Below are 18,053 nucleotides of genomic sequence, written 5' to 3'. Positions count from 1 at the left end.
AAGCCTTTCACTGAAGGGGAGGAATCTGGAAAAGGCCCAGAGGAAAAGCTTTAGCAACTCTTTATTGTAAGAGCAAATCAGTCCAATATGCCAGTTTTGTAGCTTTTTAATTAAAAAACCAGAACCAACATCTCCACACTCAGATTGAAGAAAAAAAAAACCTTAGTACTCTTTTGAAATATCATTCCTCCAAACTAAGTTAAAAATACATTCAAGGACATTTTTTTCTGTGCAATTTGCTTTGTCTGTAGCAGAAGTTTGGCCCGCTGCCCCTAAATCACAAGGGTCAGTTGGAAACCCCTACAGAGAAATTAGAAATCTCATGTGCTGTGTCATCTGATGCTTCATCTCTATGATTGCACAGGGGCTCTAACAGATGTCATTGGTGGAGCGCTTTGTTCTTCAAAAACATTTTCCTTAAAACCTTCAGAATTTTGCTGGGTGAGAGGATGTTTGTCTTTTGAGTTGAGTATACCTAAAACTCAATTAAGGTCACATTCCTTTGTTCTGAGGAAGCCTCTTCATCTTAAGAGATCAAAAAGCTGTGGTAAAGCAGTTTGTGTATTTAAAGCACGAAGCTTTGGGAATTGTTTGTGCCACTCTTTCAATTAAAAGTTGTTCCTCTTTTGGCATCACTGTGCAGGCTCAGCACTGTCCCTTGCTTTTGCCATAACTCAAGTAACTAGTTCTGTCAAAACTGAAAGCCAAGAAGTTTCACTCAAATGGAGGGAGAACTTGTACGTTGATGGTTGTGGAGCACTGGAACAGCTGCCCGGAGGGGTTGTGGAGTGTCCCTGTCTGGAGACATCCCAAACCCACCTGGACACGTTCCTGTGTCACCTTCCTTGGAGGCGATGCTGGGCTGGCTGATCTCCACAGGTCCCTCCTAACGCCAACCACTGTGAGACTCGGCGCTCCTGGCCGCATCTCTCAGTGGGACGAGTGGCACGGACGCTCACCCTGGCTCCCGTGCTGGGCGTTTCGGAGCGGTGCCGGAGCCTCCCGGGCGCTGTCCCGCTCCCGGGCGCCCGTGCCGCCCTTGTGCCGGGCGGAGGGCGGTGCAGCTGCCGGGAGGTGGCGCCGCGGCGCCGCCGGCGCTGCCCTGGGCGCGGGGAAGCTCGGGGGCCGAGCCTGGCGGGGCGGGAGGAGGAGCGGCGAGGAGGGAGGGAGGGAGCGGAGCGGGCAGCGCCGCGGCTCCGTGCCCTGCGTGCGTGCGTGTGTGTGAGAGGAGCGGGCGGGCCGGCGGTATATAGAGGATGTGCCGCCGCATGGCTCGCCCCGGCCGCTGCCGCGCCAGCTCCTTGGGCCAGCGCCAGTGAAGCCTCTCGCCCTCGCCGCACGGGCAGCCGCCTCCCTGCCCGCTCCCGGCGCCTCTGCCGGCCTCTCCGCCGGGTTTCCGGCGGCCCGGCGTCCCTCCTGCAGCGGCCGCTTCCCGCGGCTCCTCCGCGCCGGGGCAGAGCGAGCGCGTCCATGCGGTGCAGATGGCCGGGGCACAGCCAGGGGTGCACGCTCTGCAGCTCAAGCCCGTCTGCGTCTCCGAAACCCTCAAGAAAGGCGTCAAATTCGTCAAGTGGGACGATGTGAGTAGCCGCCGCTTCCCCCGGCAGGGGCATGGCGGGGTTGCGGGGCGGGAGGGCGACGGGCCCTGCCCCGCTCGGTGCGGGGCGGCCGCAGGGCTGTGGGAGCGGCGGCCGAACGCCGGGCAAACTTTGTGCGGGGGCTGTGCTGTGGGATTGCCTCGGCCGGTGCGGGCTGTGTCGGGCTGGCTCCTTTGGCGAGCGCCTTCCTCTCCCGCCTGCCGCGTCTCGGTGTGCGCTTTGCCACCTCTGTCCTGGTAGCGTAGTTGTTTCAGCCTGTTCTCGCGTTCCACCTCCCGAATCCTCCTCCCAGCCTCTCCTTTTCCGTCTGCCTCCTGCTCCTCTCGCTGTGTCTCTCGTTCTGGTGGAGTTGTCAAGCCCTGGTGTGTTCTCCCGGCTCGGGTAGCCTTGGTCACTTTACTCCCTCCGCACAAGACACTCTTCTGCCTTGGCTCGTTAGGGCATGGGGCTTGCCTCACCATCACATCTGCCTTCCCTTTACTGCTTGCTGCTTCCCAGCCCTAGACGTTTGTACAGCCTCACCTAGGAAAGGAGTGTGGTTTCCACCTCAGCTTTGGTAGAGCAGCTGTTGGGCAGCTGGCATTTCTTCCTTGGCCGTGCCCGGGACCCCGGGAGAGTTTCGGAGGAAAGGAGAGCTAAACGGCAGAGTTGTCATGTTCAAAGCCTGCCCAGGAGGAGAGCAGGATGAGTCCTGTGCTGGCTTTTGCTCCGGCAGTCCAGCGCTGGGTGTTTGTGTCTCAGCTGTGCTCGGAGGAGCGGGTGCCCCAGAAAGTCTGTGAGCGCTCACAGAGGCACCGTGAGACTCGAGCTGAGGCACAGAAATGGTTGGGAGAGAAGACAGGCAGTCTGCATGTCAGGAGAAGTGTTGAGAGGGAGTTGTTTTCAGAGCTCTGGTGTGCTTGCTGTGGGCTTGGCTGTGCTAAAGAGGTCCACAGCAACAACTGGAGGGACAGCAGCGCGGACGAAGGAGCAGCTCGTGTGTAACCACTGCTCTTGGCTTGTTATATCTCGCTCTTCTGCCACTGCTTTCAGCCTGTCCAGCAGCCAAATGTGTGAGCCTGACCGCTGTAAACCTGTGATAAACACTCTCAAGGAGAAAGAGAACATCAGAAACCAAACAACTTGTGGTGTGAAGTTTTATTTACAGTAATAAGCTAACACATTTTTAAAAGGCTCAGCAAACTGACCTTGTCCACAGTACCAAACAGTGGCTTGATACAGGTTCTGCATGTTCAGGAACTAGGCTTGAATGAGAAAACGTTTTCTTTTGGTTGACATTTTCCTTAGGGTAGGAAAAGGCAGCCTTGTCATTGCAGTTATTGTTTTATTTTTGGTAAGTTACCAGGGAATTTCCGTGTGTGTATGCAGAAGTCGAGTTAACAATGATTTGAGTCTGCAGACTGAAAGCCCAAGCCATAGGACAACAGCTGAAGTTATTGGAGTGCTGTTTCTCAAATAGTAGTTGTATAGTAGAATTAAAAGATGAAGAGGTGTTCTCCATGCACGGTGGATGTTCACTGGATAAGCTGCCTGCTACAGGCTAGATGGTAAAAAGATTTAAAACTGTAAACCTGAAGGCTGCACTAATAAAACATGGCTAAATTCTGGAGAAATACCTGTATTTTGGGTTAAAGGGGCTACTCAGCAGCCCACAGGTGTTACCTGGAGTGTGTGACTGAGTTGAGTCCTGTTGTGTTTAGTGAGTGCGTTCATTGGCAGCCCTGTGAAAGCTGATGCCTTTTAGGCACACTGTGATGAACAATTCTAGCATTAACTCATTGTTGACCGTGCATTGTGTGTATATCTGCGCATTTCCCACCCCTCAGCCCTTCTGCCTTGCCTGTAGTGTTCTCAGCAGTGGGAGCCCCACAAAATCCCAGGTTTCAAGGGAAGGCAGTCTCCTCTGCCACTCTGGCTCACGCACCGATGTTTGTGATGCACCATTTCTTTTCACTGTGTGTGAGAGTGGGAGTTCAGCTCTTGCACTTCACCTGTGCATTGGGGCAGCCCCTGTCCTCTCCTTGTTGTTCCCTTCCCTGCTCTTTTGGGTTGCAGTTTAAAGATGGTCCTCCTGACTTTGCTTTGCATTTCACGGAGCAGAAGTGGTTGTTGTGAATTCTTACCACCTGTACCAAATTTCAGCCCAAAGCAGAATCTTTTCAGCTGAGCTTTTAACCACTGAGAATTTTTAAACGGGCACGCTGGAAGCATTGAAGCAAGAGTGTGAGAGGCGTTGAAGGGGTGCTGTGCTGTGTGGAGTAGCATTACAGAAAGTGCTTGCCAGCTTTGAGAAGGACACAAGGTGTGCAGAACAGCCTGACAAAAGCTGTGCTGGTGCAGACCTGAAAACCAGTCTGTGTACGGACCTCCCATCCTGAGCCTCAGCTCTGTGCCTGGCCAGTAACTGAGGTGCTGGTAGCAGATGTAGTGCTGACAGTTCTCATGAACCCTCTCTGAGGAACCAAAATCTGCTCTGAGTCACCCTGAGCCTCATCCAGTGCCTGCTGCCCCTGCCCCGTGGGGATGCTCCAGCTGGAAGGGGAAATGCTGGGCCTGAGCTCGGTGGAGTGCAGAGGAGGGGCTCACATCAGCACTCCAGATCAGACAGGCAGGTGGAAGGCTTGGAACTCCATCTCCTCTGCAGACCACCTTCAGTTTCTAAATTGAGAAAGCATTAGGATCAGTTAAAAAGGCCTGGCTTTGCAAGACAAGTCACTCTTTGATGCCTTGAGACTGGATGTAGTACTGCTCCCACCATCCAGTGCCTAATACACTGTTCACAAATTCCATTTGGGATCGGGGTGTGAAGCACTAAAGTCACGGTTCATTCTTGTCCTGTAACTATGCTTCTCCTCACACTGTTTGTGTTGTATTCTGTAACAGTATTCCAGATCAGAAAGCAAATTTCAGAATGATCTCTTGCTCTCGGTGTGTAGTTTTGGATTCACAAGGCACTGAGCAGAAATAGCTGCTCTTGGAATCTGCGCAAGATAAATGTGGCCGGTTGCTTTGGCCCTTTTTGTGGCTGTATCCATGTGTGTTCCTGGGTTGGCTCAAGTTGTTTCTTGAGTTGAGCCTCTGTAGCTTCTTCTCCCTGAGTGCTGGGAGATGCTCTGAGCCTGCTGCCTGCTGCTCTGGCTTTGAACAGCTGTGCTCCTGTATTCCTGGAGAGGGGGAAGGCTGGGGAGGGACCGGCTGGATCCCCTCTGCTGTGCTTATAGCAGCTTTTCCTGATGGGAGTTTAAAGCGTTTTAATGAAAAAGTGTAATTAAGTTCACCGGTGAAACTCTTTTGGTAAGAGTTTAAGCTTAATGTAGCAGAATGTGTTGCTAGGCTGAGAAGGGTAAGGAAACTTGAGTATAAAGAGCAACTTCTCCCAGGAATTATCTGCCTGGAGGGCAGAAATCTGCCCTGGCTGACTTTCCTTGTTTTTATCTGGCCTGTAGTGGGAACAAGCTAGACATGACTGAGTCTTTAAGTAGCTCAAGAGCCCGAGCACAGCTGAGCTGATATTTTCTGAGAGCTGTAATTGGCACACTGTAGCAAGTTAATATGATGGTGTATGTTCAAAAATAGGTTTGTTTTCATTTCGTGCTTTAAAGGCTTTCTTATCTTCCCCAGTGATAATATGTACTTTGCATAAAGATTTTGACTGATCTCTGTGGCTCACACTATTTACTTTCACTTTTAAGTTAAGTGTATTGCTAAGGTGAATTCTACCTAAATTGAGGGCCAGGATTCCAATTTTCTAGCCACATTTTCTTTTCTGCACCTTGGATTACTGCAGCAAACCTCCTGACAGGTAGCATTGCTTAGTGGCTACAGAACTTCCCTAGGTGAGCAGCAAAATAGAACCCAGGTCTTTTAAGTTTTTTTAATGCCTATCTCTTAGAGCAGTTTGTCTTAATAAAGCATTTTTGAGCTCAAAGTGAACGCTCTGGAGGCTTGCAGGCTTCTTTATCTGTTTAGAATGTTTTAAAGAAGACTATCAAGAGTATCCCCTTTGACCTTACAAGTAAACATAACATCAGAGCATCTTTATTATGGGTAAGCTGAGATGAAATGAATAAACAACTTGGAATTTTTCAGAAGTTATTTTAAGTAACTTTTTTTCCCCCCTGCCTTTTTTTGTTTGTTTTCAAACTGTGCACAAGCCTGCCACTCCAGTACATTAGTGAGGACATGAAAAATGAGACACCATTGTTCTGTGTGTATAAAACTAAAACAATAAGCTGAAGAGTTTTTTTTTTTTGTGAACGCTTTCAGTCTGGAGCGAAGAGGTCAAGTCCGGCATTCCAGAGTTTTTGTTGTTTCTTCTTTGTTGCTAATCTTTATGTAGTAAACACGTATCAGCTCTGGGCTATTTAAAAGTATTTTGTCTGAATGAGTGTAAGTTGTGGTTTTGGCCTTTTGCAACACAGGAGATTGAATTTGCAATTTTTAAGAGTTAATATTTAGTAAACTGGAAAGCCTGAACTTGGTTAACTACGATGGAAAGCTCTTTGTAACTTAAATGTGGGGGGAAAATAAGATTTGGGTCTGCTGCAGATGGGTTAAATGCCTGCCTGGGAAGATCTGATGTTCAAGTCACGGATGACATCTCTGTTAGTGCAGTTTTGGAGCCCTTGGGAGTGTTGGTAGATACATGGGAAAGTGAAAACCAGAATACAGCTCCTAAATAAGTGAGCATTCTTTGGGAGAGGGAAGTTAACTGTGACTTTGGCTTGTGCCCTGGGTGCTTTCCTCACTTCAGGGTTTGAATGCTTGAGACTTTTGTTTTTTTAACAAAACCTGGAGTGATACAGTTAACACACAATTTACTCTTGGTCTATTTCTAACTATGCAGTCTTTGATCTATTATAAAGTAAATGCTTCATAAGCACTTTTTATTTTATTTTCACGAGGCCCATTAAATAACAAAATTTTCCAGTTATACTGTTGTAGAGCCAAAAAAAGACCAACATTAAAAATCTCCTAATTTTTAATCTGTGATTAGAGACCTTGGACCTAATTTTCAGCCTGCAGTGTCACACTGTCAGATGTTCAGAATGCCTCCCCAGTGATTTCAGCTGAATTTGAGCTCAGCATCTCTGAAAATTAGAAAATGAAATGTGGAAATATAATTCCAGTTCTCTCAAAATCAGAAGGCAGCATTTATGCTGATGAGCAGACTGGTTTAAATTATTTTCTCAGCATCACACAAGAACTCTCTGGCCATGGTGAAAATCTTCCTGGCTGGCATTTCACTGCCTTTGCTCTAAAGTTCTCCCTTTATTCTGTTTTTCTTGACTGCTTAGCTTGCAGCATTTAGGGACTCGTGCAAACAAATGCAGTAAGAGGCTCATTAGCTTGAGTGTGAGGATATCCTGAGGGATGGGTTGGGGTAGGACAGACTTCTGAGAAATCCCTCTTGAGGCAGATCTCTGGAACTTGCAGTGTTTGAGCAGCAGAATGACGGTTTCTGTCCTGTGGTGCCATCACCAAAGTTTCTCCAGAGTTTAACAGTTCCTGTTGAACAAGCGGAATTTCATTTTTACACTTCTGTAAGATCAATTCCAGCTTGGTGGTTTTTTTTTTGTCCTTCCAGCACTCGTGTCACCTTCCCCAGCACTTTGTTCTTTGCAGCCTGTTCACTTGTGGCAGGTCTGGTTCCTCTGCCCTCAGTGGAAATCTTTGCCCTTCCAGATGATTTCAGGGGTGCACTGCACATGGGGTGGGAACTTTCTCCCTTTCACCTGTAGCTCAGCTGTCAGCCTGAGGAAGTTCATGGCTCTGATTGTCTGGGTAATCCTGTTTAGCTCCAGCCTGAGTACACTCAGTATTATGGAATTCTCAGCTAATGTGTCTGCTGTGCAATCTGGAGTTCTGCTGTCCCTTCTCCTTTGCTCCTTCTCTGCTTCCCCCAGGCCTGGAATCCCCCTGACTCTTGGGTGGCAAGAGAGCTCCTTTTAGGGGCTGTTCCCAGGTCTTGCACCTCTGCTCAACCAGATTTTAGGCCCTTTGGCCAAAGTGAAAGAAATGTTCAGGAATATTTTGCCTCTGCCACTAAGAGCCCATACTTCTTAGATTTGAGTTTCAAAGCAGTTTGGCAGAAATTTTCCAGAAGACTCAAGCAAGTGAAATAATGATGTGTAAAAGTTTTCAGGTTATATTTGGTGATGTTCAGTGTCTCTGAAAATCTGAGGCAAACCCAGGAAAGAACAGCCAGCCTTAATAAGGCAGTGTCATGAGCCCCATCTGTCAGAAGAGCTGAGGACAGAGGCTGCTCTGCTTTTCTTTTTAAAATCTGTTGACGTGAATTTTGACTGCAGCTCTTTCTAAGAAACATCATCATCACCTATATGTGATTTATTAAAACACAAGCTCTTCTGGCTCATGGTCATGGAGTAGAAGGTTCCACCTTGTGCACAGCCAGGTCACGGTGCTGCTCTGATAAATATGGTCAGAAAGGAGCTAAACCCAAGTTTTCACCTCTTCACTAATTGTCTTTGTATGATGATCTTTACTGCTCAGTAGCAATGGAGTGGAGTGGCACTCTTTGCTCACTGGTGTTATGTGAAGTCTGAGGGCCCCACTCTTAAAATCAGACCTTGAAGCAGCCATTTAATGATGGGTTTGTCCACTGATCCTCTGTGCTTGTGTTCTGCTGTGCCTGGCTGGTGAGGATCCCAGAGTTCCTTGTGGCACTTTCTGGGCAGAAAGTTGCAACCTCTTTGTTTCAAAGTACAAAACAATGAACATTGCTAATGCAGGGTCTGAGGCTGAGCAGCCAATTAGGAGGCAACTTAATGGAGTAAGTAGAGAACAGCCACATTACTCCTTAGAGGCTGTGGAATTGGAGAAAAGTGGAGAATTGGCCCTAAGTCAGCAAAGAAAAAGGTGGAGGACTTCTAAAGGTGAAATTTAAAGCCCTTCAAGAAAATGATTCTCTCTGGGAAGCTGAGGCTGGTGTGATACACAGCACCTGGGCCAGCCAGCTTAGGGCCACTCTTTTTCCAGGAATTAGCAGGGGCAGTCTCTGGGAAACCAAAGCACACCTTGGCATGAGCACCCAGGGTGGCATTTAAAAATCTGACACCCACAGGCCTTGGCACCACTGACTGGGACACTCTCCCTTTCTCTTTTCCCTCTACCCCTCTGGTCACAGCTGATTTGTGCCTTGCTCATCCCATCCTGTACCTTTTTCATGTACTTGGAATTGCCCCAGGAGTCTGGCCTGCTGCTCAGAGGGCTGCTTTGTTCATATCCAGAGGGATGGATATGGGATATAGGCTACTCTCCTACTACACATTTAAATTTCCAAACCCTTCAGCTTTAGAGATGGGCAACACACTTTTTGGTCTGTTTTAGCCTCACTTTTGCATCTGTGGGTTAGAGAAAATATGAATGTCTGCCCCTAATTTGTCCTTGAAATTTTGTTGCTTATTTTAATTTTCCTCCTCCTCCATTGTGTTCTGTCCATAACCCTTTTCTTCAGAGTGGTGTGTGGCTGGTCAGTCTGTTCAGGAGAGTTATGAGGTCAGCTCTTTGGGTGAGGAAATTGAATTAATGGACTTCTGGATACTCATAAATGACTGCAGGTGTGTCTCATGGGTCATAAACCACAGCCATTCCTTACCAGTACAATAATGTTTGTAAATAAATGCACCAGACAGTTGTTGGTTGAAGCAAATATCTATTTCAGGGCCTTGAACTGCTACATTGCTTGAATGTATATTGCAGAAGGTTTTTTCAGGAGTCCTTTTGAGTGTTTCCTGCCTTTGCAGAGTGGTGTAAAAGCAAGAAACCTGTCCCAGGTGACAGAGGCCTCTGCTTTACTCTGGAGTGGGTGGAAGGACTTGCAGAGCTGCCTCAAAAAGTTTATTTCTATGTCTCCACACCCAGAACTGAGCGTGGCATTTGATGTCAGGCCTTAACAAGAGTGCTAATTAACTTGCAGAGCATATAAAGCGTGATGCACGCGGCTTTTATTGCTGCATGGAGGAGTTCCTGAGGCACATCTAGCACAAATACATGTGCAAAGTTTTCCTCAGATCCTGCTGTGATCCTCAGATCCTCATGTTCATCAGCACATTAATTGTGCTGTGCCTGATGTCAGAGTTAATTAAAGAAAAACCCAACCAAACAAAAACCCCAGCACAACCAGCCATCTTTCTGGAGCAGAGATTCCCAGGCTAGGATTCACCCTGTCATGATGAAGGTTCCTTTAGGCCACCTAACAGATATTGAAGGTTCTTTCCCCTCATCCTCTGCTGATTTTAGTCAACATTTTACACATCCACAGAATTATTACTCTGATATTGTGTGTCATCAAACCCACTTTGGTTTGAAGTGATGAACCAGCAGAATTAGTTAATCCTAGACAGAATTGCTTTGTGTCTGTGTCCCATCACTTCCTTCCCTTTCCCCCTGAAGTTCCTCCTATCTCATCCAAAGGCAGAAGGACACTCAGGCTTTATCTTTCCTCATTTCATTTTTTCATGCACAGGCTGCGTATGGCACAATGAAATAAGCTAAAAAAGGAGAGTTATGTCTCCAGAGCAGGGATTTTTTTTTTCTCTTTTGAATGGTGGAGGTCTAAGAACCTTTTTTAGGTGCTTGTGGATACAGATCCCTTCGGGGTCTGATATGTTTTAAAACCAAATTTGCATGTTGTTTCAAACAGTATCAAACTCTCAGGTGTACAGGATGTTAAAAACTAGGAAGAAATGGGGGGAATAAGATTCTGCAAATTCTGCATGCCTGTTCTTTTAGGGAAGGGGCAGTGTTTTAATGAGGGGTCAGTGACAGAGCTTTGGGCCCACCTGGGACATTCCTGGTTGGTTTGGTTGGACACAGATATATTCCCTTTACTAAAATTTTCATGATTTGATTTAAAAAGAGATAAATTTTTATGGAATGTTACAAGAATCTTAGGGCAAGGAATGCTATTCCGTGTTTTTTACGCAAGTTCAGCCTTTGTAAAGTAAATTTTAGAGGTATTTAGTGTTGCTGTCTGAAGGTGGAGTCAGATCAAGGTGGGCAGTGGACACCTAGCTGTAAGGTTTTACTGGGTGGGCTCCAGTTTGACATGCAGGGTGCTGTGGCTGTTGAACTTCACCCACTTCCAGCTTTGCTGGGTTAACTCCACGTGTTGACAAGTCTGCAGTTATCAGGTGCTGTCTCCACAGAAATGGAAATACGTTATGTCAGAAAAATGGAGATGAGGCAGGTGATACTAAATTCTTCCAGTGACATCTTGCTAGAGATACCTTCAGGGTAATTTCTAGATGTTGCAATCCATTAACACGGATGGCAGAGCAGCTTGTGCATAATTATGTGTTCTGTGTGCTGACATGGATTTTTTGTTTGTCCTTTCTCTGCCAGGACTCCACTGTTGTGACTCCAATTATCCTCAGAACAGACCCACAGGGATTTTTCTTCTACTGGACAGATCAAAACAAGGTAAGAGAAAAGCTTCCAGCTCCAGAACGGTTCTTCCTTTTCTCTGTGGTGTGATGTACAGTCCTGGCACAGCAGACAAGCCTTTTATCAGCATATTTTCTGGAGAGCAAAGACAGCAAGCCCTTGGCTCATCCCAAGAGCACAAATCTTGGAGAGCTGGATGGCAGATTTGGTAAATTCCAGCCATGTTAATGCTGGGATGCCCAGTGAGGTTACAGTTGTCCTGGCAGGGACAGGAAGGATCCATTTGGGATGCTGGTGTGGTTCACAGTTGGCTTGTGGTTTCTCTTGCCTTCTGCACGTTGAGGATGTTGTCTGTGGTGCGTGGCAGAATCCCCAGAGGCCACAGCTCCCTTTGAATTCATTCCCCTTAGCAGCCAGTGCTCCCTGCCATGCCTGGTGGGCCACGTCACCAAGCTCTTCCCGATCCTCCCTGGCCACTTCCAGGAACATTCCGGTGTGCTGAGCTCACTCTGAGCCTGGGAGCACTTGGGAGAGCTCAGAGCCTGATTCATCCCTGCCCTGCTCCACTTCCACATCCCTGCCACCCCTCTGAGCCACCTCTGGCCTGTTCCCAGCTGCTGCAAACTCAAGGAAGCCCAGAGCACTTGGGTGCAGCTGGTTTGGTACACAGGTTTATATATAAAATATATAGAAAATGAGTGTTGCAGTTGGTATGGTAGAACACTGTATCAAAACTGGAAACTGAGTAAGTTTCTCATTATAGAGGTGAATTTTCAAGGACTTACCAAGTGAGTGTTTGTACTGGCTCCCTGTTGAAAGTGGTGTTGAGCTTGGTACTGCTTGAGCCTTAGCCTTGAATGAATATCTGCCAAAAAACCTGGATGTGTGCTTGGGGTGTTCTGGCTGCAGAAACCTGGTGTACCAGTTGTGTAGCTGTTTTTCAGCAGTTCTTGTTGATTTTGTTTAGATACCAGGGCAAAAATAGCTTGAGGAGACAGCAGCCATGAAACGTGCAGGCACATTGAGGAGGCAATTTGCTGTTACATTAGATCATGTTTATTTATCTTCCTGTGTTTGCTTTTGAGGGGAGATGGAGCAGGGTTTGGAGTGAGTCTGTTTGGAAACCGTATTTTCTAATTTTTAATGGAAATGCTGTCTTTGCCTGTGCCCCTGCAGGGCTGTGGTGGGTGATGTGATGTGAGTTCCTCTGTTGACAGGCAGCGTTGTTTTAGATTGCTGCCCTCCGAGGCTGAAGGCTGTGCCTGATCTACCCTGACCCAGTGCCTGTGCCAGGACACGGCGCAGCCTTTTGGCTTGTTCCTTCCCTTGCATAAACTAATTGTATAAGCTGAAAAAGAACGATGAACTTTGGAAGAATAAGTGGAAGCCCAGAGTTGATTGGAGAGTTTATTTCACTTTTAATGTGTTTGGCGCTTAGACCTCCTTCAGTTTCCTACTGTTGTCTGTAAAAACAATGTCTCAAAGCAATTCTGTGAAGAATAGCTATTTATAGAATTGTTGTTCTCATATTCATGAAAAAATGTATTTATAATGCTCAGAGCATTTTTTTAAAGGTTGGGTATTTATACAAGAGGTTGAAGTGTCAGTTTGATTTTTAAACTTGCAAGTCAAGACTCTGTAAAGAACAAGAGGGATTTTTTCTGGTTAATAATTCATGACAACTAGGTGAAGCTTGTTTCTAAACACCACTCTAGCAGTGCCTATTTAAAGAAAGTAAATTTATATCTACTGGGGTGCTGATAGTGCAAGGACTGGAGAGGAAATGCCATTTTCTGCTTTTAGAGTCTTTGGGTTCATGTTGATTGCGAGATTGCAAATACATGAAAAAAGGAGATTATATAGGAGATCCTCTTTTAATTTCCTTCTCTTTGTGTGAAGTCATCCTGTGACGATAGTGGAACTGTGTGAAGAAATATGAGGACAATACACCCTCTGTGTGATCACTTTCTCTTTTTTCCCCCATGATATTTTTTTAAGCAATTGCTTTTGTCATGAGCAAGGCCTGCTATTTTCTGTGTGTGGAAAGATAAGCCTTGCTGAAGGCAGTGATGAAGTGGGAGCAGCCTGCTGCCAGCTGCCTTGATCAGGCACGTTTTTGTGGGAGCTGAGTGTAGAAGGTGTGGAGATGAGGCTGAGCAGCAGCCATCCCTGAAGCCATTTGTGTGTCCTGTTTGCCAGACCCTGTGGAACAGTAAATCACTGCCTGGACAAAGGTGTGCTGCCTGAAACGGGAATCTGCCTCCTTTGCTTGCTGTTGCCTTATCAGTGAAGTCACACAAAAATTACTTGAACTGCTGGGAGGGAAAAACAAACAGAAAACCACTCCCCTGCGCTGTATTTTTTTATTTAGCTTTTATTTATTACATTTATATTTTATTTAGCTTAGAGAGCTGGTGGTGTAGCCCCGCAGCGCTCCCAAGCTCCTTGGCTGGTTGAGCTGCTTCTGGCATGGTTTTTTTTTGTTCCCTTCCTCTTGTGTTTGCTCTCTGGTGCAGGGAAAGGCAGGTCCTGTGCAGCAGTGGGTCTGGGCAGTGTGAGGCTGCTCCTGGTGCAGTCAGAGCCCCAGGCTGTGCTGAGGATGGAGAGCAGAGCAGCCCTTCCTCCACCAGGAGCTCTCCTGATGGTCACAGGACCTGCAGCCTGATCAGGGGATCCAGCAGAGGAGGGCCCAAAAAGCTGCTCAGGGTCGGGGTTTGCATGCTTCACTTGCCTTCCCTTGTAGCTCTGATAAATAAGTTAGCTCCAGTTTGCAGTTCAGTCTCAGGAGCTGAGTGCTCCTCATAGACAATCCAAAATTTGCAGTTTCAGCCCCACAGAGATCCCTTCCACTTGGGGTATGCAACATCTGAAAGACAACTTCAATTGGGTGGCAATTTCTGTTCAGTAATTTCATTCAAGCTCCAGTTTTGCAGTTGGGTAAGGCCCATGTGGTGTCCTGCATTTTGACTTGATCACTGTGCATTGCATATTTCAGCTTACCTTGCTGTCATCTGTGAGGGTAATCCTCCACAATCAAGGCATCCACACATTTCCCTATTTTCTGGTAACAGCAAGAACACTTGATACCTTTTGTTTGGAACAGATGGCAGGACAGCTTTCTGATGTTAATTGTATTTTTCAGTATGAAGTTCTTTTATTGCTGAAGATTCTGGAATATTTTCTTCATTTGTATGCAGACTGCTGGCTGATTCCATATTATTACTTGAATGATTCTCAACATGGGATTTAAAAGAAAAATTAATTAATGTGACAAGCTTATGTCTGTTACTTATCTTATTGTTTAGGTAACATTTCTTAAGTACAGCAAATCCAGACAATATTCATTGTGGTGTTGTATTCTTATGACCTGACTAAAACACAATTCAAATTCTTGATTTTTTTCTTTGAACACGGAATGCCATTTCTTCTATTTGCTCTTATTCTGGTCATGAGTGTGGAAGAAAGATAAATGAAAATTTACCCAGGTGAAGAGAGTCTGCAGAGTAAAAAGGAGTGATAATCAAAAGCATTTTTGAGGAGATGAGCAGAGGCTGGAAGCATTCGGTGTGTTTAGCCCAGCTGGCAAAGCAAAGCCAGACAAAGACTGATTTCTGTCTATGGATAAATATATGAATGGATGCATAGGCAGACTAGGAGAAGAAAAAGGGATTGTCAGGCAGCTTGAGCGTTATTACTCCTGCATCCTTTGTCTGGAAGTTGTTATGCAATCAAAAGGATGTTGGGAGAAGGCACTTAGCCATTGACTCAGTGCAGTTCTACCACTGTGCAAGGAAAGGAGCAAAGCAGCTAATTGCTTTTGTGCTGCATCCATTTAGGGGTTGGAAAGTCTGAGGATGGTTTGTGTGCTGTCCTCTCTCTCAGCAGCACATACTGGTTTATTGCCCTTTGTTTTAAAAGCTGGGCAGCTGCGGTGGCATGGCAGCAGGCTGAGAACACAGAGCATGCAGAGCCAGTCTCACCCCTGCCCCAGGAGAAGAGGCTGAGCAGCCTGTGTTGTGAAACCCCACAGAAGTGCCCCGTTCCTGGGAGTCAGCAGCAATTTCTACTGCCTCTTGTAAACAGAGGATGATCTTGTTTGTCCAAAGGAAGTGTTTGTTGAGCAGCTACTGCCAGTGCTGATGTCTGTGGGAGGGGATGTGAGGCTGGAGCTGCCCTCCTCACCCTTTGCAGCTGGAGCATGGGGACAGCCCAGCCAAGGGCTTCGGCTCCAGGCTGTCCAGGGCACCACTCCCACCTCAGATTTTAAGTGTATTTGAGTGAAAATGAGGTGCTGAAGCCACAGAAATACTCACAGACAGCCATTGCTGCCAGGCTGAGGGTATCTCAAGGAAGACAGGCTTGATCTGTACAGTTTTTTTTCACAGGATTCACACAGAATCCCTGGGTTGGAAGAGACCTTCAAGACCATGGAGTCCAGCCCAGCCCCAACAGCTCAGCTAAACCCTGGCCCTCAGTGCCACATCCAGGCTTTGTTAAACACACCCAGGGATGGGGGCTGCACCACCTCCCCAGGCAGCCATTCCAGAGCTTTATCACCTTTCTGTAAAAAACTTCTCCCTAATATCCAGCCTGTATTTCCCTTGGTGCAGCCTGAGCTGTGTGCTCTGGTTGTGTCAGTGCTGCTGGAGCCAGAGCCCAGCCCCAGCTGGGCACAGGCACCTTTCACCTTTTTACTGACAGTTTTGTGGCTCCAAGGGGAAGTGGGGTAGTTTCCCCTGTGACAGGAGCAGCCTGTTGTCATGTGTGAGCATCCCTGGCAGAGTTGGTGCCAGCGTGCTGCAGCTCGGGCACAGCCTGGGAGCTGGGCACAGGAGCCTGGAGCAGCAATCCTGTGCCATGGCAGTGCATGAAGTGGCTCCTTAGGATGAAAGGTGAGAGGATTTCTCTGGCTGGGAAGGTCCTCTCCCTCTTTGTGTCCTGATGTGATCCCAATTCCCTGGGGGCGGAAAACCCAGCACAGGTGACAGAGGGAATGTGGGAAGGGAGCCCGAGGGCTGTAGGGAGGATTGGGTCTGCAAATTCTGTGGCAATCCCATTGCCCTCTTCCAAATGGAAGATGATGTGGCATTCTTCCAGCTGCTGGGGATTTTGCCTCTTATGTAAGAGAGTTCTTTTGTGTCTTTTTTGAAGCAGAGCTGTAAAACACTTGGGTTGGTATTTGTATTGCCCTATGGGTCAAAAAATACATTTACATTACCTCTGTATATGCTTTACAGCACACTTGACAAGCATACAGTAAAGACTGAAGTTGATATATTAATATTTAAAATACACCTAGTAATTTAATGAGAATGGAATATTTACTAGTACCAGGTTTAAAAATACCTGCTCCAAATCTCAACTGTTTGGCTTCATTTATTCAAGAGCAAGGTTACTCAGTAGTGCATCTCAGCACTGAAAACATCCAAGAAGTGCATCATTAAACATGTATTCACACTTCTCTCTTGGCATGTAAACAGAAAAAAGCTAAATAACTTAAACCTTTTAAAAACTTGGGACTGTAAATGCTATTAATTGAATGAGGAAAAATGTTAGGGTGTTTTTTTTTTTAATTCTGTAGGACATGCCTTGTGCTCTCAGTGCTTTACTACCTCTGAGGCTTCTCCATGGACTTGTGTAAAAATAAAAAACAAACTCTAATTAGTATCTGCACATTCTCCAGTGTCAGATGGGCACACAAGGGGAAATAATAGCGAAATTGGCAAAGTTTTTTATCCATAGGACACTTCTGACATCAGATGACAATCCTCCCCTACTGAAGGGAAAGTGAAATCCATTCATGAATGGTGTTGCTCTAAACTCTCTCCATTCCTTCCTGTGTGACCTGAGTGCCAAGCTGAAAGTGGATTGTCCCTGGTTTTTGAGAGCAAAAATTCATTTTTGCTTGTTGCATTTCAGTTGGGAATTTAAGGATAAGGGGTTTCAGGCTCTGGAAGGTGGAGATGGTTCTGTGGAGGTCCTGTTCATCTTTTCCCTGGCAATCTGGATGAGGACTTCCCTGGGACAAGGAGTTGTGGGGATGTGAGGTTTTGCTCCTTACTGACACTGGAAATTGGGAGTGGAGCTGAAGCAGGCAGTGCAATAATAGTGGTGGCACAGCAAATCATCTGGGTTTTGCAGCCTTTGTGGCTCATGAATTTGAGGTGTGGCATCAGGAGGCACCACGGTGGCATTGGGAACTTGAGAAGAAGCTCATGGTTTTTTTCCCAACAACTTAAAAATCAGCATGTGAGCGGAGTAAAAGAAGACTGGGAAAGTGGCAGGGAATTGCCACAGACAGTCAGAATGGGAGGAAATATTTCATGGAGGTCAGCTTCCCATCAGGCTGCTGATTTAAAGGAAATCTCTCTGCTTTCAAAACATGGAAATTGTTCAAGGCCCATTAGGGAAATGGTACTACATCAAACACAGATCTCTAATAAGCATTTCCCACTGCTAAATATCTCCCTTCTTGTGAGGGAGGCAGGAACAGAAAACGAGGTTTTGGGTTTAATCCACAACACAGGTCCATTTGCTGAGGTGAAGAAGCCAAAGAACCTCAAAAATTGCAGATGGATGACTCTGGAGTCAGCCAAATCTGTGTGCTGCTGAGTTCTCAGGCACTGAGAACAATCCTAACATCTTACTTCACGTGGGAATATTTTCCTTGCCCTCTATTGAACATGTGTTGTGACTTTCCTGCAGAGATGAGATTGTAGGGTGTCTTCTGTTTAAAAGGACTGAGCCTTGCTAAGCTTTGGCTGTAGATGGATGTAAATGTTGAGTGTTACAAGAAAATTGCCAATTTGAATTTTTATGCCAGGGATTTTTTATGATCTGTCTGCTGGAGACTGGCTGTTACCATTTTCCATTTAAATAGCTCAGCAAGGAAAGCTTGTGTCCAAGCTGACCAGCATCCCCTGAGTGCCTTCCTGGGCTGGTGTGTGTTCTGTAGCTGAGCAGGGCTTGCAGTAAACAGAGCCACAATCCAGCCTGCCCTCTCTTTTTGCCTCTTTAATTAAAAAAAAGTCTCCTGTGTTGGTGCCT

General features: G+C 46.6%; 1 protein-coding gene across 4 annotated transcripts in view; it reads left to right on the top strand.

The window, feature by feature from the left end:
* Window positions 1–1,141: 1,141 nt before the first annotated feature.
* The window catches only part of PLCB1 (phospholipase C beta 1), a 332,534-nt gene continuing 315,622 nt past the window's right edge, over window positions 1,142–18,053 (top strand). For 3 of the 4 annotated variants that reach the window (XM_041474013.1, XM_041474012.1, XM_041474011.1), the window contains exons 1-2: window positions 1,171–1,580; window positions 10,965–11,042. In XM_041474013.1, the coding sequence (XP_041329947.1) occupies window positions 1,482–1,580; window positions 10,965–11,042 (177 nt within the window). In that variant the 5' untranslated portion in view covers window positions 1,171–1,481. Of the gene's footprint in view, window positions 1,581–10,964; window positions 11,043–18,053 lie in introns of all 4 variants that reach the window. The other variant, XM_041474010.1, reaches the window with a different exon arrangement.

Source organism: Pyrgilauda ruficollis, unplaced genomic scaffold (assembly GCF_017590135.1).
Source record: "Pyrgilauda ruficollis isolate IOZ18807 unplaced genomic scaffold, ASM1759013v1 scaffold31, whole genome shotgun sequence".
Classification (NCBI taxonomy): Eukaryota; Metazoa; Chordata; class Aves; order Passeriformes; family Passeridae; genus Pyrgilauda; species Pyrgilauda ruficollis.
This window is presented reverse-complemented; position numbering and strand designations above follow the sequence as displayed.